This window comes from Gadus macrocephalus, chromosome 2 (assembly GCF_031168955.1).
Source record: "Gadus macrocephalus chromosome 2, ASM3116895v1".
Classification (NCBI taxonomy): domain Eukaryota; kingdom Metazoa; phylum Chordata; class Actinopteri; order Gadiformes; family Gadidae; genus Gadus; species Gadus macrocephalus.
Window position 1 is genome coordinate 20,827,082 of NC_082383.1, and position 25,536 is coordinate 20,852,617.

Sequence of the window (25,536 nt, forward strand, 5' to 3'; positions counted from 1 at the left end):
TGTTATCTTTATGGGATTGGTGGTGAAGAGGGGGGGATCATTGTTATCAGCTGATAACAATGATACAGCAGAAGAATAGCAGAAGCTCAAAGCAGAATAGCAGAAGCATGACTCCATTAACAGGCAGGGGAAAATATCTACTGCTTTGAGTGTCTATTGAGCATAAACCATTAGGAGCTATTTGCTACACATGTAAACATTTTAATATACTATGTGTGAATACCTTAATGATTGTATTTACTTTCTTAGTCACAAATGATACATTTGTAGCGTACCATTATACTCACAGAAAGTTATTACAGTAATATCACGGAGCGTTTAACATAATACACCGATACTAGATTATTGGACTAACTTTAGGAGTTTAACATTAATAAACTTATGTTGGGATCAAATGTTCATATCCTTATTTATCTAAACTGTTCATGACCTGGCTGTTCTAATATTATGGTCTTGTCCGATAAGGAACGGCAGAAAGCCCGTTATTGCTCTGCCATTTCCTTTGTGCATCAAGTTTGAGGTGCTCGAATGTAAGCCAGTCCTAGGAAAACATTTCCGCCTGTCGTCGGCTATATTAGCTTTGAAGGGAGAAAATGTACAAGGAATGTTCTTAAGATTTGTAGGTGGCTCTTAAAAGAGCCGTTTGGGGTGTAGGCACAGCAGTGCGATTTAAGCGCGTTCACCACGGATACGGCGGGCTAGCTGGATGTCTTTGGGCATGATGGTCACCCTCTTTGCGTGGATGGCGCACAAGTTGGTATCCTCGAAAAGACCCACCAAATAAGCCTCACTTGCCTCCTGAAGAGCCATAACAGCAGAGCTCTGGAAGCGGAGGTCGGTCTTGAAGTCCTGGGCGATCTCCCTCACCAGGCGCTGGAAGGGCAGTTTGCGGATCAGCAGCTCGGTGGATTTCTGATAACGACGGATCTCTCTCAGCGCTACTGTACCGGGCCTGTAACGATGGGGCTTCTTCACGCCACCGGTGGCCGGGGCGCTCTTACGTGCAGCCTTAGTAGCGAGCTGCTTCCTTGGTGCTTTTCCACCGGTAGACTTACGTGCTGTTTGCTTGGTTCTCGCCATTTCAGCAGTGGGTATTCAATGTGAGCGTAAATGCAACGGGTTGAACCGAGTTTATATATCCGGTCGCGGAGATTTGCCATACGCTGATTGGTCATTTTGAACCGGCTGCAAGAGAAAATGCTCCAGAGTCCCGCCCGCGCATTGGATCCCGCCCATTTCATTTAGCGCCATCTGCTCAATGTGTGTGTCCCTAAACTATGCATATTTACATCTCCAACAGCATTCTATTCCCAATACTTCATATTTCAATTATTTTAAAATATAGCCTACATAGTAACCATGTGCTGTTATATGTAAAAAAAAATTAAAACACTAACTGGAGACCTAGTTTACATACAATGAGCCTTGCGAATTGCAAAGCTCATTTTACAAATGTATTTGTAAAATACATTTTACATTATTATTAATATTGTGAATTCATCAACTTTCTATTTATCTGTATATTTTGTCCATCTATCTTTTGAGTTTGTATAGGAAGAAAAAAAATATTTCTAAATCAGAAGCCCAATTAATAGCATAACCACTGAAAAGACCAAACAACACATCTAAATCTGCTTTCAGATGGAAACGTTTGCATGTGGACATTCCCCGGGTTTTTTGCAACCGTTCATGGCCTTGGATATTTTTTGTAGGCCTACGTTTATTGTCAAACCAGAATCCATGAGGAAACGGGCTTGCAGCTGACTGAACCTTAAATATATTAAGCCCACGTACCCTAGATCTCAAACTTAATAACGTGCTATAGATCTCATTTTATATTACAGCAGAATATAGCCTACAGATCAAATGTATGAGTTTACTGGCAAAACAGCATACCGTTTATGCAGTTATGAAAATGTTATCCCTATTATGACACACAATTGAGGAACATGGTCTCGTTAAGATATGTGTTTGGCTCTTAAAAGAGCCTTTGTGGGGTGCAGAGATCAAGGAGGCTTGATGAGAGAATTTACTTCTTCTTTGGGGCTGCCTTCTTTACTGTTTTGGGCTTGGTTGCCTTCTTCACCGGGGTCTTCTTAGCCACGGGCTTAGCCGCTTTCTTTGGACTCTTGACAACTTTCTTGGGCGCCACCTTCTTGGCCGCGACGGGCTTCTTGACCTTCTTCGGGGTAGCTTTCTTGACAGCGGTTTTCTTGACCTTCTTTGGGGTAGTCTTCTTGGCAGCGGCGGGTTTCTTGACTGCGGGCTTCTTGGCTTTAGGGGCAGCTGCCTTCTTGACCTCTGGCTTCTTCGCCTTTACCTCCTTGTTGATCTTAAAAGACCCAGAAGCTCCGGCGCCCTTCACCTGAATCAAAGTTCCCTTAAGAACCAGAGCTTTGATGGTGGTGTTGACACGTGAGTTGTTTTTCTCAACGTTGTAGCCATCGGCAGCCAGGGCTTTCTTCATCGATGGCACAGTAACACCGCTACGCTCCTTGGAGGCAGACACCGTTTTGACGATCAATTCGCTGACACTTGGTCCGGCATTCTTCGCCTTCACCGCGGTCTTCTTCTTTGTTGCTTTAGCCGGAGCAGCGGCGGCAGCAGCGGGAGCAGCAGGTGCGACTTCAACCATCTTCACGAGTTGTTCTGAAACAAGAGTAGCCTACAATGAAAGATTTGTGCTCAAGGGCGCCAGTGGGCTGTCCTTATACACAGAGTGAGAACCGTAGAGACTCAACTGGTGAAGCGTTTCTCTGTTGGCAAGAAAGTTCGCCTCGTTTGTGTTTCCTCCATCATTTTATCCTGATTTAATTCAGACACAATGGCAATATTTGACGCGCCTAGTCAAACAACTACAATAAGAAATATAACATTTGTACCGTACCGAGTTCAATGTACCATCAGTGTCGAGAATATTTATAAAAACGCTAACAATGCACCTGAACATGGTTATGATCTCACTTACGTTTGTTTGAGATTTGTTTTTAATTATACCTGATGACTTAAATAATAGGAATCTTGCCTTTTCATTGACAAATCACACTAACCGTTGGATGTGAGGATTATGTCCTTGGTGTCTGTAGTTAAAATCGACGTATTTTGTGGCTACTAACACAAGGGTTTTTAGAGGCTCGCCTGCATCAGTAAGAGAATTTAGATTAATGGATTTTAAATAGAGCATTTATGTAATTTATCAAATGTGTTTGATTTAATACAATGTTACACATTGTGGGTTGTTCTTTTTTTCTTCGCCATTGTAACTGATCTGTAATACATGGAATCAGAGGATGTATCTTATTACTCAACTGTAGTTAAATATCTGTTGATGTTGATGAACACATAATGTAGGCGTCTTACAGCAAGATGTATGCTATACGGTTGGAATTGGTTCAATACAAGTGCATAACATTAATTTCCATTTGCACTTTCAGATAGTGAACTAGAATGAAACATTAAATTATTAATTAGAATTAATGAAGGGTATCACTTCTTTATTCAGTTCTGAACAATAAAAATGAATAGGTTATCCATTGGTGGGTACAGTTATCGTCTCATCAGTTTTTTAGACTAATGCCAAAATAGGCCAAATCTCAATGATAACAATGGAATGTTTAATAATCGGAATCTGACACAATATTAATAATATGAGTTTCAAGCACGTTAGAATGTTTACACATTGGTTGGTGGGGACAAAACAAAACCTAGAATTGTTGCCTAAATTCTCTAAACAATAATTTAAACAACTCTTATTTGAATAACAGTGAAAAAATAGCAGACATTACTATTTTACCTATTATATAAGACATATGATATTGAGTTCTACCTATGTTACCAGTCAGAGTGGGATTATGACTTTAAATGGGCAGTGAACCCACGGTCATTCATTGTATTGTTTGTAAGTGGTTTTATGTCTTGTTTGATGTCAGCATAGTAATCTATGCCTTTTAGTCACTGTAACTAAAGTAAGACTGTAATCTAGAGAAAAAAGTTGGTGTTTTTGTGGATGTGTGGAGCTCCATCTGGGTCATATTTAATAGCAATGGCCATTTCTGAGAGTATTAAGAATCTGCCACTTATTGTATATTGCCAGGGTTGTGTGCTCGTGCACACGTGTGATTCATGAATAATAATTTGTGATATCAGGTACCTAGGATTTGCATCTGCAAGTGGATTCTTAATTTCTTTCTTAGCTTTGGGCATGCTGTGAGTGGATGGGACGAGGACCCAATCACATTGCAGACATAAGGTATCAATTCTCCAAAATTTTAAGGGAATAGTTTAGGGTCAGAAGATTACATCATTTGGATATTCATCTTTGTTTTGTCCAATATGAACAATGTATTATCACATAGGCCTATACACACCCACCCTGATGGGAGTGGGTACTGACAAAATATTTAACAATTGTTCATGAATCACTACCGCCGATAGTGTTATTATAGCCTACTACAAGGGTAGATACAATGTAAACTAATACGTTCTATGTCGTATAGGGTTCGCCTTTTAAGGGTATTGCTATTGGGTTATCCCTAGGTGTGTGCCGTAGCACTGAAAAATGTGTAATCCCCGCCCATCAACAGCGTGGGCCTCAATCACGTCACGTACGCAGTTCGCGGGCGCCGGCGGACGTTCTGCTCCCATTTTCTTCAGGACGATCCTGTAGCATACTGAAGTATATAAATACTAGATATTATGAACTCGAAGACGATCCGCATCTGCAAGACATGTAACACGGGTTACATCTTGCCGTATGGCGGCCATGAGGTGTGCGGGGGCTGCCTTGGGCATGAACAAGCCGTCTTGGCGATCTCGCCGCTCTGTCTGTGTCGGCATTGTGCGGCACTGCCGTCGGACGACAGACAGCGCAGAGCCGACACTGCCGCCGCGATTGCAGAATGGGCCGACGACTTTACTGTTCCGCTCGACGATGCCCTCTCTCCTTGTGAGCTCGGAGTCGGACGACTCCGACCTCGAAGAGGAGGGGGCGTCTCCCCTGGCTTCCCCTCTCCGAATGGAGAGGCCCGGGGCAGCAGCATTCCACTTCTCTGCCGCCACCTCACTTTGGTGGCAGAGCTAACGGGCATTATCGCCAGGGCAGCCACAAACCTTGGCCTTCCGGTGCCCATGCCTCAGGCCCCCCAACGCCTGGACCAGCTGCATGGCATCTGGGGGCTCGAGGCCGCGACACGCCCCGCCCGTCTCGACCCGATCTGGCCGATGTTTCCCGCCATCAGACCGTACTTCAATGGGGCTGCGGCAGAGCCTGGGAAGCTTGGGGCCCCGGGGAAAACATTTATCCAGGTCATGAAGACGGAGGGTCTGACAGACCGGGGTTACAGGGCGGTACCGCCGCTGGATCCCGCTCTGTGTGCTGTCTTCGGAGTGAAGCCGGGGCTCAGCGACCGCCGCCCCACTCCCAAAGACCAGCTGACGGCCAAGCTGACAGACAGAGCGCATCAGTGTATGATGCAGCAAGAGGCTGTCATGAATAACATCGCCCTGCTGGCACATAACATGGCGGCTGACCCTCATCGTCTGGCCGAACAGGCAGTCGACGTGGGAGGGAGGGAGGGGGCGAGGGAGAAGCGTGTGCAGCGAGAAACTCCTCTTTACTAAAGACGGCTGTTTTCTCCCTGGACAGTTAACGCCGGAGCCTGTCGGCCCGGCCAGAACTGTTTCACACGCATCTCCCACCACATATAGGGAGGCCGTCAGCAAACCTTGTATTATTGATCGAGCCAGCCCCGCATTACTTTCCCCTCACCACGTCATGCCTGGCATGACATGTGGCGAGACGGCCGCTAAAACAAGCTCTCTGTCTACGAATGACACGCAGCTCGTTCAGTGTCAGCAGTCTGCCGCCCAGTCACAGTGTTATTCCTCCTCGTGTCCCAACGCTCAGGAGAGAGGACTACACTCTTGTCACAAGCTGAGCAGGCAGGGCATGCCTCTGCTAATGACACACACCCAGCCCTTTCGGGCACAGCTCCCCATGGGCTGCGAGGAGGACTCCTCCCCTCGCAGCGGCGGCAGGGGCTCAGGCGTGGCTCGTTTCCATGACAGCCGCATCAAAACAAGAGGCTGCACAGTCGTTTTCAGAGCATTACTCAAAATTGCTGAACGCATGCACCCTGGCCAAATGGATGGACGGGCTGATCAGCAAGGGTCACACCCTGCAGTTCACCTCCGTTCCGCCGCGATTCAACGGGATTGTGGAATCAACGCTGTCTTCCAAGGATCAACAGCTGTCACTTTTGGCGGAGCTCCAGCAGCTTCTAGCGCAAAAAGTGATTTCCATAGTCCCGAAGGGAGAGGAAATGCAGGGACTCTATTCCCGTTATTTCCTGGTACCCAAGAAAACAGGAGGGCTGAGACCGATTCTCGATCTAGCCCTATTCAACAAATGCATCGCGGAGAGGCCGTTTCACATGTTAACAATCAGACGATATGCCATGTATATAATGCCATAAATTGGAAGAAGAGCTCCCCCCTCCCCTCACAGAGTGTGATGTATTTGGGGGTAGAGCTGGATTCAGCTGTAATGAGAGCACGGCTCTCACAGCAGAGGATGGAGACGCAAATCTGCTAAGTGTGTTGCTGACAAAATATTCAATGGTTACGACCTTAAGTGGGGTTTTCCCCAGCGAATCCACCATGACATGGGAGGTGAATTGAAAAACCAGTTGTTTTCACAGCTACAGAAGAACAGTGGAATGATGGACTCGAGAACAACACCGTATCATCCAGAAGGAAACGGCCAGGTTGAGAGGATGAATAGGACACTTCTACAAATGCTGAGAACGCTCACTGAGAGACAGAAGTCTAACTGGAAAGAATCACTGAACAAACTAATGTTTGCATACAACTGCACACTAAGTGAAGTTACAGGCTTCTCCCCTTTCTATCTCTTATTTGGGAGATCCCAAATTGCCTGTGGACTTGCTGTTTGGCTTGACCTCTCCGAAGACAGGGACTGCTGACCACAAAGAATACATGAGGAAATTTAAAGCACAGATGCAGGAGGCATACGACATAACAAGAGATAAGGCAAAGAAGAGTGGTGACAGGAACAAGCGGAACCACGGCAACAAAGTGAGGAGTTCTGTGTTGCACAAGGGTGATTCAAGATTCAAGATGCTTTATTTATCCCGAGGGAAATTACTGTGCAACAGTTACAATACAAAGGTGGGAAAGTAATACAGGGTTAGAGTCAAAATAGATAAAAATAGATTGAAATAAAATAAGGACAAACTAAATAAGTGAAAAGGAGCGATTGGATAAAAGTGGTATTAGTGGTAAAAGTGGTAAAGTGATAAATATTATAGCAGCAATTGTTGGCAGCATAAATTAACTAAAGTGATTGATTGAAAATTGGGTAAAAATAAAAATAAATAAATATATAAATAAATAAATTGGGTAAAAATAATTAAATAAATAAATAAAGTGACATTGGTCTCTGGGCATAGTGTCTCCACGGTCCCTTCTGCAGCCAAAGGTAGATGCATTAAACCGTCTGATGGCCACAGGAAGAAAAGACTTCCTCTGGCGTTCTGTGTTACACCGGGGGAGGATGAGTCTATTGCTGAAGGTGCTTCTGCTCGAGGTCAGCACCTGGTGGAGAGGGTGAGCATTGTTGTCCAGGATATTGTGCAGTATACACAGCATCCTCCTCTCAGACACCACCACCAACGAGTCCAGCTGGACCCCCAGGATGGAGCCAGCCTTCCTGATGATCCTACTGATCTTCCTGGCATCTGCTGCCCTCAGCCTGCTGCCCCAGCACACAACTGCAAAAAAACAGACAGAGTCCTCGTTAGGAATATGACACCCAGAGGAGGTACTGGGAAGCTGCACAATCACTGGGAGGACAGCATCCACAAAGTCATCCGTCAAGTGGGAAAAAACATGCCGATATATGAAGTCATACCCGAGCAAGGGAAAGGAAGGCGAATTCTGCACCACAATCTTCTGTTGCCATGCGATAGTTTGCCCCTGGAGATCCAGTTACAACCTGCTAAACAGAAGAGGAAAGTCACACCTCAGACCAGTAAAGACAAGGAAGTAATACATCAAGAGGATGATGAGAGTGATGACGAAGACTATGGATATTACTACATGCCCATGGGTGAGCCTCTGCCTGTGATGCAACCTGTGAACACGGAAAGAGAGGATGTCAATGATGCTGAACGTCAGCAGCAAAATATACCCCAGCAGCAAGATGCTCAGGACATAGGAGATATGCTGGGGGAAGAGGAGATATTGGATCAAGAGGAAATGCATGTTCAAGAGGAGCCTGTCGTGGAAGAAAGAATGTCAGCACCACCGTCACCTGTTCCAAGTGACAACAGCGAAGCAGCGCAGCACTATCAACGACCAGTGACAGAGAGGCGACCTCCGAGAGTCTTCACATAAGACCAGCTGAGCCACCCTGTATGACACAGTGCAGGACCTCCAGGCAACATCATGTGCTGGTACCCTCCAGTGCCCCTGCCGTATGGAGCCATGCAACCGACGGGTGGATGGATGACTACAGAGCAGCCCTTCGACTACCAGCCTGCTATCCCCGGGTACTGAATGAAGAGAACCTCCAAACTCCCCCTCTTCTCATATCCTTTGCCTAAATGTCCCACACACCCACATACATTATACATAGAGTACACTCCTGGACTTTGCGACAAGCCGAGTGCAACATCACTAACACATATACACTACACTCCTGGACTTGGTGATAAGTCGAGTGCTACACCACATACTCATCCGAGAACAATACAAAACATGCATACATTCCTTTACATTCGTTGGAATTTGAAATAAGCCAAATGCGTTCATACACATACATTCCATACACTCGTGGACTGTTGTTGAAACAACGGAGTGCCTTTTCATACGTTCGTGGACTTTTGATTAAGCTGTTGGCTTCTGAAGAAGGTTGAGTTATTTTGATATCTTGTTTACAGTTAAAAGACAAAAGCTTGTAAAAATAAATTAAAAAAAAGGTGATGTTATTCATTCTCTGATGTCGAGGATGACATCTATTTTGAAGGGTGTTTACAAGCTATTATTTTGAGTCAAAGGTATTTATTTAATGCGTTTATTTCGGTCATAAGCCATTCTCAGTATTTCCCTATTTTGTGCATCATTGTGACTTCGTTTTCTAACAGATTACATTGAATTGACTTTCCTCCCTTGCTTTTTAATACATTTTATTTAAATTATGCAGGTTTTACAATTCAATTCAAGAAAATACACATTTGAATACAACACATTTGAACAGTTTCACAATGTCAATAAGTGCCATGGTCTCATTCTTTTTTCTCTGGAGTCAAGAGTTCGTTGTCTTTTTAGCTCAGTTTGAATCAGTTTGAATACCACCTCTCCCGAGATGGATTCCTGTTTTATAACCATGGCGCACCTAGTGTTCCACAGTTTGTTGATGACGGTGCACACCACGGACCAATCAAAGTCCTGATCCATGGCAGACATGCGTTCCTCGAAAACTCCATACATAGCAGCCTTATATGTGATATTAACGTTAAAACCAATCTGTGACATTTCCCCCCAGACATACTGTGATCTCTGGCAGTCTACAAGCAGGTGCTCAACTGATTCATCTTCATCACAATTATGGATCGGGCATTTAACAGTTTTGACGAAACAGCTCCACTTTACCACTGCTCTAACTGCTAGTCTCCTTACTGAGACCAGCCACATTACGTCTCTCTTTTTTTCAGTTTTGTTACCAAGGTTTTTCAGACACACCTGCTTTTCAGTATCATCTAGATATTTATAGGGGAAAATGCCACCATATAAGTCATTACACACAATAGTATAGATATTTTTACTGGGTGTTCCAAGCCAGTCGATATTCAGATGTACCGAATTCTCCATAAGGTCACCATACATTACTTTAAAATAAGGCAGTGAACTTCTAGCACGACCCCTCTTTTTGGTCCAGCTAAAGGCCTCACCTATCCAAACAGCCTTTCTTTTTAAACCAGATGCAATGTTTTTACAAAATGCAATTCTCAATTTTAGCCCCCAGCACCCCATTTTTTTTGTTTTTATATAAAAGCTCTCTCTTTGTAACCTCCCTTGTGGTTCCCCAAATGAAATTAACAAGCAGCTTTGACACAACACATGTTTTTATGATTAATATCTTGGCCCTATAGCTACATGATTTATTTTCCCATTTATCCAGTTCTTCTTTAATTTCTTTATCTTTTTCATTCCAGTTTTCTCCATAACAATCGTTCTTACTGAACTTTATGCCCAGGATTGACATTGTATCTTTATCTTTTATATTTATTAATGGCTTTGCCTCACTCCTCCCGAACCAGACACCTTCTGTCTTGTCATGGTTTAGTTTGGACCCAGAGATCTCTTCATATAGTGAAAAGTGCACATCAACAATATTCAATTCTTTACTGTTTTTGATGGTAATGTCGTTGGCATAAGCCAAGACAACTACTCGCTCACCACCACTAGCGTTAATACCCGAGAGCCTTTTATCGTTCTTAATCTTGCTTAATAAAAGGGTTAATAGCGAGAATGTAGAGAGCTGCTGAGAGGGGGCACCCTTGTTTTACCCCCCTCTTGATTGCAAATGAATCCGTTAAGACCCCATTAACGTTTATTTGGACTGTGGATTCTACCAATTTAATAATATTAATAAGTTCTTGTTTAAAACCATATGCCCTTAAGCACTTCTAGAGAATACCACAAGTATTCTCTAGATACATAATCAAAAGCTTTTTTCTGGTCAAGGCTTATCAAAAAGAGTGTGTGTGCATCTTGCCTGCTTTGATTCCACCGTTAAAAGCTGAGGTTAGCAAAGTCTACCAACGTGTCTGAGCAAGAGAGGTAAAACTCATTAGGAAGGCCATCTGGCCCTGGTGACTTCCCCTTACATAACTGAGAAATTGCTTCACTTACTTCATCAGAAGTAATTACGCCACCCTCTGAAATAAGGTCAACCCCATTCAAAATAATGGAGTCGAGAAAAGACTGCAACCTTGACACATTAAAGCTAGGGTGGGTAATTTCTTTACTGTAATATTTGGCAAAACTGTCCTAATAGCCAGTCAGCTATATGTAGGTGAAGTGCTCTGAGAATATCTGCTCATAACTTTGCTCTCCCCTGCCTCTGTGGGCCGCACCCAAAAATTGCCACCGCTCATGTACACTTTGACCAATCAGAGCGAGGCTCCGATTCTCCGTTCTTATTGGCTGTGGGACTGTCCGGTCACCTTGGCAACGACGTTGGTGCGTCCCTGCGTGAGCGTTCACGAGCCTAGCGGTCTGACAGTTTTGTACTACTACGGCGGACAACAAATGAATAGCCGTGTCTTCATCAACGGCCCATAAATTTCCCATTCCCCGGATACCATCAACTAACACCACTAAGACAGAGAAAAAAAGAGGAAAGACACTTGTTGAAAGGACAGCTACTAAAAGGGAGGCGGAGAGAGCTCGAAATAAAACCAGAGTAAACATCGGCGTGGCTTATGAGCGATGGAGAGAGTTACGTGACCGGAGAAACTTAAAATCGGACGCTGAGATGGCTATATTTCTTATAGACAGGTAAGGAATTGTGCTATCCCTCCATGGTATATTGCGATGAATATGTAAAGTGTCGGCTGGTATGGTTTTTTACTAAGCAAAGCCACGATAACCGTTACATTACGGTTCTGTAATGTAACCATTTCAATACGGTTCTGTAGGATGTCTTGCATCAGCCGATGGTTCTTTTCCCGGTCCGTTTTATAGGTTAGTTATGGTCACACCAACCCTGGCTGTCGGAATAACACAGAGATTGTGCTAACACGTGGCCTAGGCTTCAACTCAACTGTGGATAATGTCCGAGTCACGTTTGTATAAAAGCTACGTTGACACAACTGCCAAGATAAGCACTGCGAGGGAAGTCTAGCATATGATATTCCATGTATTGTTATAACGTAGTTGCAAGCTAGCAGCAGCATAGCTCAGTTTCGCGATCGCTTTGAAGTGACGGTTTCCTTGTGTGTAATCTGGCTTTCTGTGTTATTTTATCAAATATATATATTTTTTCAGCACAGTACTGTACATACACAATGATGGACAACGACAGTAAAGAGATCATATCGATTGTCAATATTGATAAGAGGGAGACCTAGAAGAATTCTGTTATCATGGAGAAGGAGGTTTTGTTTTGTTTTTTTGTTTTTGTTCTTATGCTAACGAACTACAGTTGCAATTAGTTTGCTATCTTGCTTGGCTGATACAGCTACCTTTCTTAGGCCTACCAGCGCAATGGCAATGATTTTAAGATAACATACATGGTATGTCTGTGAGTAAGATGTTGATGCTATATATGTACTTATGTAGCAATCAGCACTAATGTTTAATTACCTCGGAATCGGACATGGTGTTTCGTCTTCCTATCAATGTAACTGAATTCACATGAACGCGCATAACTGACGTTCGGTGGGAGGAGCTACAGCAGGTAGCGTGGCAGGGACGGGCCAGAGAGCACGCGACGGAATCTCAACGGCTGTTTTCTCCAAAATCGCCCACCCTAGCTTTAATATCACATTTTCTATACCGTTTTCTCACTCCAGCCATCACCTGCAGCTCTCTCACCTCGTCATCACCTAACTCCTCTCCGCTTGGTGATGACTCGGCACCTCCTCGCCTCTCCTCTCCTCTCGGTGCATTCTCCTCGGGCTCCGTCTGCTGGACTGCTGTCTGTGAAGCGCTGGCTTCACCTTGTGATGCCTCCGGTCTGGAGGTCCTCAGCAGCGCCAGGACCTGTCTCTGCTGCTCCTCGGCTTGAGACTTCCTCCGTGCCCGTGCCACGTTACTGAAGCTCCGGGGGCATTTGAAAAACGAGTGCCCTCGTTGCCCACATAGACTGCACTCCGCATCATTGTTGCAGGCATTAGCTTTGTGCCCCAGGCTGGCACACTTTCAGCACTTTACCTCCCGGCACTCCCTGACCCGATGATCCGTGCTGTTGCATATGAGACAACGCATCTCTTGGCCGGGATACTGAAGACGGCCGTTGTAAGGACCCAGGGACACGAAGGTGGGCAAAGACATGAGATGATTGTTGGCATCTCGCTTGAGCTCCACCTTGTATTTGCGGATGCCGTACCATATTCCAAACTGGTCTAATGGTTTGTACGGCTTCTCCAGTATGTTACAGTATCGCTTCAGATACAGCTCAACGTCGTGATCTGACACACGGCCGGTCCAGAACTTAACCACGAGGTATACCGATACTGACTGAGGAGTCAATGGACCAGAATTTGCATTTTTCCTGCTGACTCTCAGCAGCATGCTGCTCCAAGAAGCGACGGAGTGTAGCTTCCTGATAGAAACATAATTCAAACTCGCGCCGGTTATGGAGGGCGATGAATGAATGTAGGCCTACGTCACGTTCACACAAAAGGTTGGATTCAAACAAAAGTTCTTTACCAACATACACCCGTGAGGGTGGATCTGCTTCGCCTGTATATTTCAACCTACCCCAGTTGTCAGCAAACTGGGACGCGAAAGATGATGGCATGAAAGATTTAGAGCACTAGACCACTGGTCTTGTGCTCTAGACCTCCGAGGAAAACTTTCCTCCTTGCCACGTCCAGACATGTTGAAGCAGTATGATAGTGTGACAGGACAAAACGTGCTTCTTGTAGGGACAGCTCTGGGGGAGGGGCAAAAGGGAGGTGGAGTGAGAAGTGGAGGTGATAAAGGTAGGAGGAGGACTTACTTAGAACGAAACTACCCCATATTTATTTACTCTGTTACTTTTAAAAACTTAAACTAGTCTTCAATTTCCGTTCATAATGCTGAATAAATTCTTAAGCTTCAATACTTCTGGCAGCGACAGATAACATGTTCAACCGTAGCACAACCTCCACATACCCCCTCCTCCCTATCAAACCTCACATTAGTAGAATTAACAATGCTAAAGACCAGATTATTATTATTAATAACCATAATATTGCTATCCAACCCAAGCTTTCTCTTGACTTGCTTGAGTACTGATATCCATTCTCACCTCCTTCCATGCTTGTTCCTTAATGTCAGATGATTTTCTGCCGTTTTGCCTATATTTGTATTCTTTCCGTTTTTGCGCTACTTTCCATAGAGTGGGCTATTTATGGCTCTCGTTATAAAATAAACTCATGTCTTTAAATCAATCCACACTAGGCCTATACCTTATTTGGGCTGATCCTGCTGCAGGCTATGTAGCCTTATTTCAGTGGCAGCGCTGCTGTTCATGTTGTGTATCTAGTAGCCTATATATTATTTTCGTGTAAACGTTGGTTTCTGGAATTCACAAATTGGATTGTCGTTTCTTGAATTAGTTCATATACCAAGAGATCAAATGTATATAGATGCGCCAGAGAATTATTTCTACTCCTCATGGTATACGGTTGTATTAGTGTAAAGTAGCATCCGACTTAGAGTCAGTTGACTGTTATGACGCCAGGGCAATTCATTATTTTTTGGATGAGGATATTGAGAGTTTATAGGCCTACTACGTCATTGATATTGTGGCATTATCAAAGCAAACCAAATGCTGAGTAGGACCAATGTATACCTAGATCACAGGAGACTCTTAGAAAGATTTGAGTGGCTCTTAAAAGAGCCTTTGGGGTCATAGTTTGTCGAGAGTCTTGTTTAACCGCCGAAGCCGTACAGGGTGCGTCCCTGCCTCTTCAGGGCATAGACAACATCCATGGCAGTGACGGTCTTCCTCTTGGCGTGCTCGGTGTAGGTGACGGCATCACGGATCACGTTCTCCAGGAACACCTTGAGGACACCGCGGGTCTCCTCGTAGATGAGGCCAGAGATACGCTTCACACCGCCACGACGAGCCAGACGGCGGATGGCGGGCTTAGTGATTCCCTGGATGTTATCTCGCAGCACTTTACGGTGACGCTTGGCGCCTCCTTTACCGAGCCCCTTTCCTCCTTTGCCGCGTCCAGACATTTTTCCAGAAGCTTTGGTAGTCTACTCAATGTGCCACTGAACGAGCGCTCTGACTTTATAAAGGCTTCCTGAGGACCTTCGAGAGATCAGGACAGCCTACTGTTACAGATCCCTCCCATTCCCTACAGGCCCCTCCCATTGCCCTTTATTCAGCACAGAACCCTCCCTTTACACAACTAGATTAAAAATAATATCATAACCCACTTATTAATATAACTTGGAGCGGGCGATGGCTTTCGTAGCATATCGATAAAACAGCATATAAAAAATAACTGTTGTGAATATATCTAAATTATATGAAGAATAAGATAAGGGTTTCCTAATTAGTGTGATGAGCTTCATTTGGCATATTCGTGGTGTGTCTAACACTCATTTTCCAAACAGGTTTTTCTACAAAGAAAACCAACAATAAAATTATATCACCTAAACCCGTTTCAGTTAAGGTTTTTGTCTTTGGTAATCAACCAATCTATCCTAGTGGGTGCATGAAGAAAGAAAATGATGCTAGAAATATCAAAATCATACCAATAAAGTTTCGTAATTTGAGATTTTACAATTTATAGTTGGAATTAGGCTACTATATCGATTGAAACAGTTGGCTACATGACGTCGTAGTGGGGGGAGGAATCTAGCATACTTGCATTGTATAAAATTAAATAAACATAAATGAATCAGCAGTATGCTAAACCTACAATGTAATAAAGAACAAATAAATACCTAGCGAAGCTTTACCCCATGAAACATTACCCTTTTACAACCGGCGTTTTAGCACCTCTTGCTTTTACTTGAAACTTGAGACATTGAAAGCTCATTGTAGCAACTCAATGTTTTTCCATTCATGTTTAGCAAAAAAAAGGGTTTACATAGAGAAAATAATTCTCGTAAGCGTGATACTCTTGAGCAAACCTCAGGGACCATAAACGTAATTATTGGCCACTTGAATCTTCAGATTATTACGTTTATCTTGTTTTGATGTATTATGTACAGCCTTTCCTGAAACTACCTTAACAGTTAGGTCCATGTGAAGATTTTTAGATGATCTGAATGCGGTCTCCTGCTTCTAATCATTTGAGTTAATTAGTTCAGTTGACTTTCTTATTGGGAATCTCTTAATCGATTTGAGTGGCTCTTAAAAGAGCCTTTTGTTGATTGTAGATGGGGTTTCAGTTTACTTCTTGGCGGGCTTCTCGGTCTTCTTGGGCAGAAGGACGGCCTGGATGTTAGGCAGCACACCGCCCTGAGCGATAGTCACTCCACCGAGGAGTTTGTTGAGCTCTTCATCATTACGCACAGCCAGCTGCAGATGGCGGGGGATGATACGGGTCTTCTTGTTGTCACGAGCGGCGTTACCGGCCAACTCCAGGATCTCAGCGGTCAGATACTCAAGCACGGCTGCCAGGTAGACTGGAGCTCCGGCTCCGACACGATGGGCATAGTTGCCTTTGCGAAGAAGTCTGTGCACACGGCCAACGGGGAACTGGAGCCCGGCACGGGATGACCTGGTCTTGGCCTTCGCCCTGGCTTTTCCTCCGGTCTTTCCTCGTCCAGACATGATTAGCAAGGTTTGAATTCAGACGTTGCAGTGACTTGGAATCGACGGCAAACTGGTATATATACCCAACCATGTCTTTCCTCATTGGCCAGATCACATGTTATAAAACGGACCAATCACGTAACGCCCGGGCTTTTTTTTCCCATGCCCAACAGGTGGCAGTATTTTTCCCGTAAGATAAAATGTGCCAGTGTATTACTAAAGGGGAGCAAAGAAATACCTCTATACAGTGTAGCCATCTTATAGATGCTAAAAATCGTCTCCACTGGCCATGCTAACTTGATACACTTCCCGCTTTCTGCCCTTGCAGACTTTGGGCGGTAAACCCCCTTCTTATCTTCCCAGTGCTATACGGAGTCACGCCCAGGGATAACCCAATAGCGATAGCCTTAAAAGGCGATGCCTATACTCATAATCTAGACCTACAATACGTTAATATCGATTTAACAACGTCATGGTAAAAGGCCGAATTGTTTTAGGCCGTGTTGCCTGTTCATTAGCTATTATTTTATAACAATCTTATACGAAAGACTTCAGTCTTAACCTAGGCCTACTAGGTATGTTGGTAATGGCAATGTAGCCTATGTTGTAAATCTTTCCAGACAGTTTCCCAAAGTAGGGCAAATTTAGGGAAAAGACAGCGTTCCTATCTTGAACCTTTTACATAACCAGCAAATGAACGTCTGTTGCCAACCGCAACAATTGGCGAACACACACTACACAAAATCAATCACCTACACTTCCAAATTTGGATATGATTTAGCTGTCCAAACATTTTGTATTATATATACCCATACTGTACTGGTACTTAAGTTAATGACATGCGCGCGAGGATTAGGTCAAGTTCTTTTAAGCATGTGTGTGGCTCTTAAAAGAGCCTTTTTTTTCTTTGACGTTGACCAAATTATGCGCGCTCTCCGCGGATACGGCGGGCGAGTTGGATGTCCTTGGGCATGATTGTGACCCTCTTGGCGTGGATGGCGCACAAGTTGGTGTCCTCGAACAGACCGACCAGGTAAGCCTCGCTGGCCTCCTGAAGAGCCATGACAGCGGAGCTCTGGAAGCGGAGGTCGGTCTTGAAGTCCTGGGCGATCTCCCTCACCAGGCGCTGGAAGGGCAGCTTGCGGATCAGCAGCTCGGTGGATTTCTGATAACGACGGATCTCTCTCAGCGCAACTGTACCGGGCCTGTAACGATGGGGCTTCTTCACGCCACCGGTGGCCGGGGCGCTCTTGCGGGCAGCCTTGGTGGCGAGCTGCTTCCTGGGCGCTTTGCCACCGGTAGATTTACGCGCGGTCTGCTTCGTTCTGGCCATTTCAACTGAGATTTTCAAATCAGAATACTATCCGTGTGAAGTCTACCCGACTTTATATCAGGCCATAACCGCTAAACAGTGATTGGTCCTTGTAAAGACGCTGTGATTGGCGGCACATAGGGCTGAAGTCCCGCTCTCGCAATGGTGCCCGCCCCTTTCTTTCCTTTTCAGCTGGAGCGATCAAGTGTTTACTATTTCCTGTGTGCAGCCAGAATAGTACATTTTTATTAAGGGCATTTCACAGTAACTTGTATCCAAAGCGACTTACAATAAGTAAGTAGGCCTACGTGTCAAGAAGAAGAATATCAGCATGCAAGGCCTCTCGCACTCATAGGCTACTATTAACTGAATCCAGTGAGTTAACCAACACAGCATGGAATGTTTAAATCTACATTCAGTTGGCATCTTTAGTCATACCATACTATCATATATATATATATATATATATATATATATATATATATATATATATATATATATATATATAACAAATATATAACACGTTTAGGCAGTTTGGAGAATAGGTCTCAAGACAACAAACTAAATAATAACGAGATGGATGGTCAATATTGATTTGTGATGTCAATTATCCTCAATATTTCCTCCCATTTGTGACGGAACAGTGTTTACTACATAGAGTATCAGTATCAACAAAAATCATTGCAGCACTTGATTATAAATAGGCTACGATAGAGCCAATTGGAAACAGGTCAAGGAAACGACACAATACTTATTCTCTTTTCCTTTCCACCAGATGTAAGGGCCTAACAAGGATTTTAATATCTGGAAGGTGTATGATAAGCTATTAAAATAACCTAAATGCTTACATTTTCCAATCGATCTGTCGAGCCTCATGAATTATGCAAGCGGTGCAGTAAAAGCGGAAATTTAATAGGCAGTCTAAGAGGTAATCTAGAAATATATCACGGCTAGACTGCACATCTATTCGTCGGCATGCAGTCGTGTTTTCTGAGTTCAGTTTAGAATTTATACTTTTTAGAGGGGTAGTCACATTCATGACTTAAATCTTGCTTTAACGAGCATATAGCTCGAAAATAAAATGTTCGATGCAAATAAGGACACGCTCTTGTAGTGCAGTTGGGTGGTCCTGAAAAGGACCGTTGGTTTGAGATGAAGTAGTCTACTTGGAGCTGGTGTACTTGGTCACAGCCTTGGTGCCCTCAGACACGGCGTGCTTGGCCAGCTCACCGGGGAGCAGCAGGCGGACGGCGGTCTGGATCTCCCTGGAGGTGATGGTGGAGCGCTTGTTGTAGTGAGCCAGACGAGAGGCCTCACCGGCGATGCGCTCAAAGATGTCGTTGACGAAGGAGTTCATGATCCCCATCGCCTTGGAGGAGATACCGGTGTCGGGGTGGACCTGCTTCAGCACTTTGTACACGTAGATAGCATAGCTCTCCTTCCTGGTCTTACGGCGCTTCTTGCCGCCCTTGACTGCGGTCTTAGAAACGGCTTTCTTGGAGCCCTTCTTGGGAGCGGGTTTGGCAACGTCAGCAGGCATGATGACTGAGGATGCTCACCAGCGCTCGACAGCCATTTTTATAGGAGGCGCATGCAAATCAACAAGGGCAGTGGCATCTCTGCGATTGGCTAGAATACAGGACCCTTTAGGCAAAGATTCTTTAACCGCGCGCGGGCGTTTTTTAATTCAGCGATTGTATAGGCCTACTCTTTTGTGTGAGTTATTGGTGGTTTATACGCATTCATAGTTGCTCATTACGGTCATGTTTGCTTTAATAATAAAAACATCAAGAGTTTTCTGCATTGTTCGCATATTTGACGTTACCTTAGCTAAAAACCCGGTCTGCTTTGAATTAATTAATGAATTATTGAGTCTGTTAAATTGAAATATTTTTGGTCACAGTTAAGCGCCTATATATATGCACACACACATACAGTGGGCTTTATAACGGAAAAACATTTGGTCGAATAAACTCAGAAACATGAATATCATATCAAGCAGTTATTCAGCTGTTTTCTCTCCCTGTTCTTGAGTTTCCAGCATGTTTTGCTGTGCAATGTGCGCATCATTGGGTGGATCAAATCGATCGAGTGGAGTAAGTTTGTACATTCTCCCCACGGATAGTCATCAGTCTATTTATCATCAGTCATCAGAATCAAATCAGACTACCCTATACATGTAATGTAATCAACAGTTCATTAAATAAAGTTCATAGGCAATAATTATTGAAACACACCGTTTACATGGATCTTTAGTATTATTGGTCTTTTACAAAAAAGATAAAGACATGAAATAGAAGATGTACTGGCTCGCCAGGTGTTGCTGACAGCATGCGGGCAGCATTATGGAGACTTCGATAACAACCCAACTTGGCAGCCCCATGAAAACAATAAACATAATCAAATAAGACAAACTCAAAGTGAGTATCAGATTCAAACACTTCAAATGCATTTATTTCAAAAGACGGATGGTCTTTTTATTTATTAGAAAAATAAGGAGCGGGGAAAGACTTTCCAACCCCAAGGAGCAGAGATTCGTTGGGTTCTTCAGGTTCTATTTAATTGATATCTCATAGCCTACCATATACACATGTAAGCTTTTACAAAGAAGAGTACGACATTTGACGGGAGTCAAATGTCATAACAGATTGTGTGTGGGGAGTGAGCTTAACGCCGCTGAATTACCGGTACCCCTCACAAAAAAAATCCTCAACAAGGCTTTTTATTTCCTAGCATTCTAACTGTACCGTGAGCGTTTGTGTTCAGTTTCAGATAAGTCCTGTCCAAAGCCCGTCGTTTCTAAGCTTGGTTTAAATGCATTCCGTACCCCTAAAATACTGCTTGAAATATGGACAGCGTCTGCATAGTTGGTATAGCTCTTTTAGACGTATTTAAGTGGTCCTGAAAAGGACCGTTTGTTTGATATCAAGTGGTCTACTTGGAGCTGGTGTACTTGGTCACAGCCTTGGTGCCCTCAGACACGGCGTGCTTGGCCAGCTCACCGGGGAGCAGCAGGCGGACGGCGGTCTGGATCTCCCTGGAGGTGATGGTGGAGCGCTTGTTGTAGTGAGCCAGACGAGAGGCCTCACCGGCGATGCGCTCAAAGATGTCGTTGACGAAGGAGTTCATGATTCCCATCGCCTTGGAGGAGATACCGGTGTCGGGGTGGACCTGCTTCAGCACCTTGTACACGTAGATGGCATAGCTCTCCTTCCTGGTCTTACGGCGCTTCTTGCCGCCCTTGACTGCGGTCTTAGAAACGGCTTTCTTTGAGCCCTTCTTGGGAGCGGGTTTGGCAACGTCAGCAGGCATGATGTCTGATGATGCTCACCAGCGCTCGACAGCCATTTTTATAGGAGGAGCATGCAAATCAACAAGGGGCAGTCCATGTGTGCGATTGGCGAGAATACACGACTCCTGAGTATCTGCTATTGGTTAAGATACATATCGTTGTAGCATTAAAGCGGAGTAGAGTATCCGAGGAGAGAGAGAACATTCCGTATCGTACGTTAAAAGCTTTATATATATTTGTATATGTTATATTTTATCTATCTTTTAATATACAACTCGTAATAAGCCGATTCAGGAGGTACCTTCCTACGGTTCAATAGTCCGATCCAATAGATCCCATAGTAGCTTCATTACTATGTATGGAAGCCACTCAAATCATGAGTATATATACAGCACATACGTATGACATCTCCCATTAACAATTTACATTGATCCCATCCTTCAAAAAGACGCATCAGTTAAACCATTTATGTATTACTTCAATGATTCTTGCCAGCGCTGTTCCGTCTCGATGACGTCACAGTTGACGGAGGAACAAATTAACCGCGCGCGGGCTTTTTTTAATTCAACGATCAAATCGATAGTTACGTATTGTAACTCTAGTTTCTATGAGTATAAGCGCAGCCTTTTAAGGGTATCGCTATTGGGTTATCCCTAGGCGTGAGCGTAGCACTGAAAAATGTGTAAACCCCGCCAGGGGCGATTCTATGTTCTGACTTTTGGGTGGGCTCAGCCCCAAGGAAGCCACAGGGGTATTTGAAGTATATAAAGGATTTTGGATTTTGAATATCGTAGATGTGATTTCCTGAGATCATAAATTGAATCTGGTGGGGGATAAATCTATCTATTTATCTATCAATCGAACACATTGTATATTTTTGAACAGTCTGCCTGTTTATTGTCAGAAAAGCACAGACCTTTTGTAACAGTTCCCCGCCCACCAGCAGCGTGGGCCTCACAGATATAGTCGGGCGCCGGCGGACGTTCTGCTCCCTATAAACAGCTTTTCTTCAGCTATTTACAGGACGATGAGGCCAACACTTAAAAGGCTGCGCCTATACTCATAGAATCTAGAGTTACAATACGTAACTATTGTTCTATGTCGTATAGGCTTCGCCTTTTAAGGCTATCGCTATTGGGTAAAAAGGGCGAAGCACGATATAGTCTATGCCTCATTGGTCCCGATCAGCACCAGAAACACTGCTACACACGCGCTAGTGTCATGCGTCAGACGTAGCATAACATACGTCATGCGTCTAACGGCACGTCATCAGCGAGCAGCTCCAATGTGTCTGATAAGACACGAGAGCTCTCAGCTTGAATATTTGACTCTACTTCACACTTTCTAAATACACGAGGGGAATAGTCACACAATCACACTCACTCTGACAAAGCACCTAGAACTGAGTGCGTCATAGAGAGGCGCGACATGTCTCTTAGGTAAAACCTAATAAAAGAGCATGCGGGAAGCCCAGGAGGCTGCTGTGCAGACATCCTCCCTAGGCATCCCTCTTTGCCCTCGACAGAGGACGACATTCCTCTGGTCGAGTGAGCTCTGATAGTCTCAGGCGGCTTTGCCCCCGCTGACACATAAGCCTGTGTGATAGCATCACACAGCCAATGCGACAGCCGTTGTATCGTCAGGGGGAGGCCCTGGGAATGTTCTCTGTAATGCACAGATAACTGTTGGGATTTGCGCAGAGCCTCCGTGCGCTTCACATAACAGGCAAGCGTGCGTACGGGGCACAAGAGATGGGCTGTTGATGAGGAGGGAGAGAGAAACCATTGAGTGTTATTGCTCTAGATCTGAACGAGCTAGTAATACTCTTTGGTGTAAAAGCCGGGTTCGGGCGTAATATCACGAAATGCCGACTCCTTGTATTCTAAGACAAGAAGGGGCTACAGAGAGTGCAGACAGGTCGCTCACTCTCTTAGCTGACGTCAGGGCCAGCAGCAAAGCTGTCTTGGCTGACACAAACTTGAGGGGCACCCGGTCAAGAGGCTCAAATGGGGCTTTAAACCAGTGCGCGCAGCACCAGTGTTAAATCCCATTGTGGCGTGAGAGAGCGCGTCACGGGTCTCTCTCCTCACACCTTTTAGGAAGCGCTTCATTAAGGGGTGACTAAAAACAGTTTTATCCCCGAAGCCTTCGTGGCATTATGAAACAGCAGCCGCGTACGTTTTAACCGTGCTAAAAGCCAGCCCTCTTTCCATCAGTGTCTGGAGGAAAGAGAGCACACGTGGCAAAGGGCAGGAGATGGGATCACAACCCGGCGCCTGATTGAGGCCCGCAGACGTGATTGAGGCCCACGCTGTTGGTGGGCGGGGATTAACATTTTTTCAGTGCTACGGCTCACGCCTTAGGGATAACCCAATAGCGATAGCCTTAAAAGGCAAAGCCTATACGACATAGAACCTCTTTATAGTCTCACAGGGAAAGGCTTTGAAAACCCAGGTGGTAGAGAATCGTTGTGTGTATGTGAGGAAATTACTTTAAATTAACTATGAGACACATCTTGCCATCGGGAAACCGGTGTTGATAAAGGCCGAGTTAACAAAGGGCCCTGTTTAAAGGGAATTCCATGTGTCGTTTATTACACCTCCAGATACCCCTCTGCCATGAGCCCCTTACCTCATGTCTAGATCAGAGCTGGCCCGAGGGTGACGATGGCCACTGTAGCAGTATAAGTATATAAGGTAAGCATTGTTACAATTCAAGCTAAACATTAAACTCTAGTCTGTATTATTAAAATATTATCTGGCCCATTTGAAGGACAGGTCCACAAATGCCTACATCCTGAGGGGCATTCACACGTGTCACTCATTCACACCATTTCCCTGTCAAATGGTGAACCCCCCCCCTGCGGTCTCCCTTTGTGATGGAATGAGACAGGTCTCCCAGTCTCATGGTACTTTTACACTAATGCTAACTGGTGGTTAACTGGTCAATACTCATACTCTGGTTAGTCAGACACTGCCAGCTGGGTTGCCCGTAGTATAGAGCGTTGTACTGCATGTAGGGGGAAGCCACACAATTAAGGTATATAACTTGAAGCCGGATCAGGAGTTCTTTGCAAACCAACTCGGGTTGTGTTGTTACTTCTGTGAAAGTCATAATAAAGCCTTAAAGGCACCCAGTGCAACTTTCGAGGCTTAAAAATAAACATTCAATTTCTAGTCTTTTTTACACGTAATAAGTTTCAATAACTCCATACCATTACATACCGACATTTAAGCAGCTAAGATAAGACGTCGTTGTGTGGTGAGAACTGATACAAAATCGATAACAACAACAATGCCGCCATTTTCTTTATTTTTTGTAACCTACAATAAATAAAGCAGGCTTCCAGTCAATGGAAAAATGGCTTCTCCCCACCGGCGATTGTTGTTGTTTACGATTTTCTATCAGTTCTCACCACACAACGACGTCTCATCTTTGCTCCTTGAATGTCGATATGTAATGGTATGGAGTTATTGAAACTTACTACGTGTAAAAAAGACTAGAAATTGAATGTTTATTTTTCATTGAATGTTTACATAAAGTTGCACTGGGTGCCTTTAATCTTCCAGGCCTTGTCCTTCTCGACCTCTCGTTTTCTGTTAAAGCGTTGAGAGCGTGGGTTTGTATCCACAACAGGTGCAGCTCCAGCGTGTTTCCTCACTGCAGGCCTCAGGTTCCATTGAAATAATCCAATGATCATTTGTGACATGGGTCATTTTTTCCAAGACACTGAGGCCCCGTCCACAAGGGCAGAAACAATCTTTTCCCCTCCGTTTTTCCTTGGCAGTGTTTCAAGAATTTCTCCATGAAGACGGACTCGTTGCAAAAACGCATCTATTCTTTCATGACATGGGCTTCTGTAAAGTCAAGCTGTCATACCTAAGATGTCATACCTCATACATATGTAATGTAATCAACAGTTCATTCAATAAAGTTCACAGACACAGAGCATTGGAACACACCATCTACATGGATCTTTATTGTTATTGGTCTTTTACAAAAAAACAAAAGCGATAGAAATAAAATAGGATAAGATGCAGTGGTGTGTCAGTTGTTGCCGACAGCATGCCGACAGCATTCTGGAAGCTTTGATTACAACCCCACGAGGAAGCTCCATGAATGAATGAGGCCCAAAGCACCCGGAGCACAAGTTTTGGTTCCTATTTCTAACACAACCCAAAATAGAAATGCTTGTATTGTTTGAACGAGGAAAGGACTTGAATGCGCATACGTAGCGTGGATGTATTCTTCCACTCGCTTCACATAGGATTGAGGTCCTTATATTTCAGCATGGAGACGATCCAGATCATGTGACGTTCCCGTTCTGTTTCGCCTCACAGATCCGTCTGGAGCCCTAGCCACTTCGATTTCAGTGGTACTTGCATCTTATCCAAGCTATCTTTGTTGTACACGGGGAAT

At 44.4% G+C, this 25,536-nt stretch overlaps 7 protein-coding genes across 7 annotated transcripts; all 7 read right to left on the bottom strand.

The window, feature by feature from the left end:
• Nucleotides 1-601: 601 nt before the first annotated feature.
• LOC132452787 (histone H3) lies at nucleotides 602-1,150 on the bottom strand. Its single transcript, XM_060045569.1, has one exon. The coding sequence runs from the start codon at nucleotides 1,078-1,080 to the stop codon at nucleotides 670-672; it is 411 nt and encodes a 136-aa protein (XP_059901552.1). The 5' UTR covers nucleotides 1,081-1,150; the 3' UTR covers nucleotides 602-669.
• A 407-nt stretch (nucleotides 1,151-1,557) lies between these two features.
• LOC132452748 (histone H1-like) lies at nucleotides 1,558-2,777 on the bottom strand. Its single transcript, XM_060045528.1, has one exon. It carries the CDS (start codon nucleotides 2,633-2,635, stop codon nucleotides 2,030-2,032), a length of 606 nt encoding a protein of 201 aa, XP_059901511.1. The 5' UTR covers nucleotides 2,636-2,777; the 3' UTR covers nucleotides 1,558-2,029.
• An 11,881-nt stretch (nucleotides 2,778-14,658) lies between these two features.
• Nucleotides 14,659-14,994, bottom strand: LOC132452526 (histone H4). The gene has a single exon (XM_060045195.1). It carries the CDS (start codon nucleotides 14,977-14,979, stop codon nucleotides 14,668-14,670), a length of 312 nt encoding a protein of 103 aa, XP_059901178.1. The 5' UTR covers nucleotides 14,980-14,994; the 3' UTR covers nucleotides 14,659-14,667.
• A 1,133-nt stretch (nucleotides 14,995-16,127) lies between these two features.
• Nucleotides 16,128-16,592, bottom strand: LOC132452519 (histone H2A). Its single transcript, XM_060045185.1, has one exon. The coding sequence runs from the start codon at nucleotides 16,529-16,531 to the stop codon at nucleotides 16,148-16,150; it is 384 nt and encodes a 127-aa protein (XP_059901168.1). The 5' UTR covers nucleotides 16,532-16,592; the 3' UTR covers nucleotides 16,128-16,147.
• A 795-nt stretch (nucleotides 16,593-17,387) lies between these two features.
• Nucleotides 17,388-17,880, bottom strand: LOC132474090 (histone H3). Its single transcript, XM_060074525.1, has one exon. It carries the CDS (start codon nucleotides 17,844-17,846, stop codon nucleotides 17,436-17,438), a length of 411 nt encoding a protein of 136 aa, XP_059930508.1. The 5' UTR covers nucleotides 17,847-17,880; the 3' UTR covers nucleotides 17,388-17,435.
• A 1,075-nt stretch (nucleotides 17,881-18,955) lies between these two features.
• On the bottom strand, nucleotides 18,956-19,378 carry LOC132452532 (histone H2B 1/2-like). Its single transcript, XM_060045202.1, has one exon. The coding sequence runs from the start codon at nucleotides 19,363-19,365 to the stop codon at nucleotides 18,988-18,990; it is 378 nt and encodes a 125-aa protein (XP_059901185.1). The 5' UTR covers nucleotides 19,366-19,378; the 3' UTR covers nucleotides 18,956-18,987.
• A 569-nt stretch (nucleotides 19,379-19,947) lies between these two features.
• Nucleotides 19,948-21,163, bottom strand: LOC132452537 (histone H2B 1/2-like). The gene has a single exon (XM_060045214.1). The coding sequence runs from the start codon at nucleotides 21,135-21,137 to the stop codon at nucleotides 20,760-20,762; it is 378 nt and encodes a 125-aa protein (XP_059901197.1). The 5' UTR covers nucleotides 21,138-21,163; the 3' UTR covers nucleotides 19,948-20,759.
• Nucleotides 21,164-25,536: the final 4,373 nt, after the last annotated feature.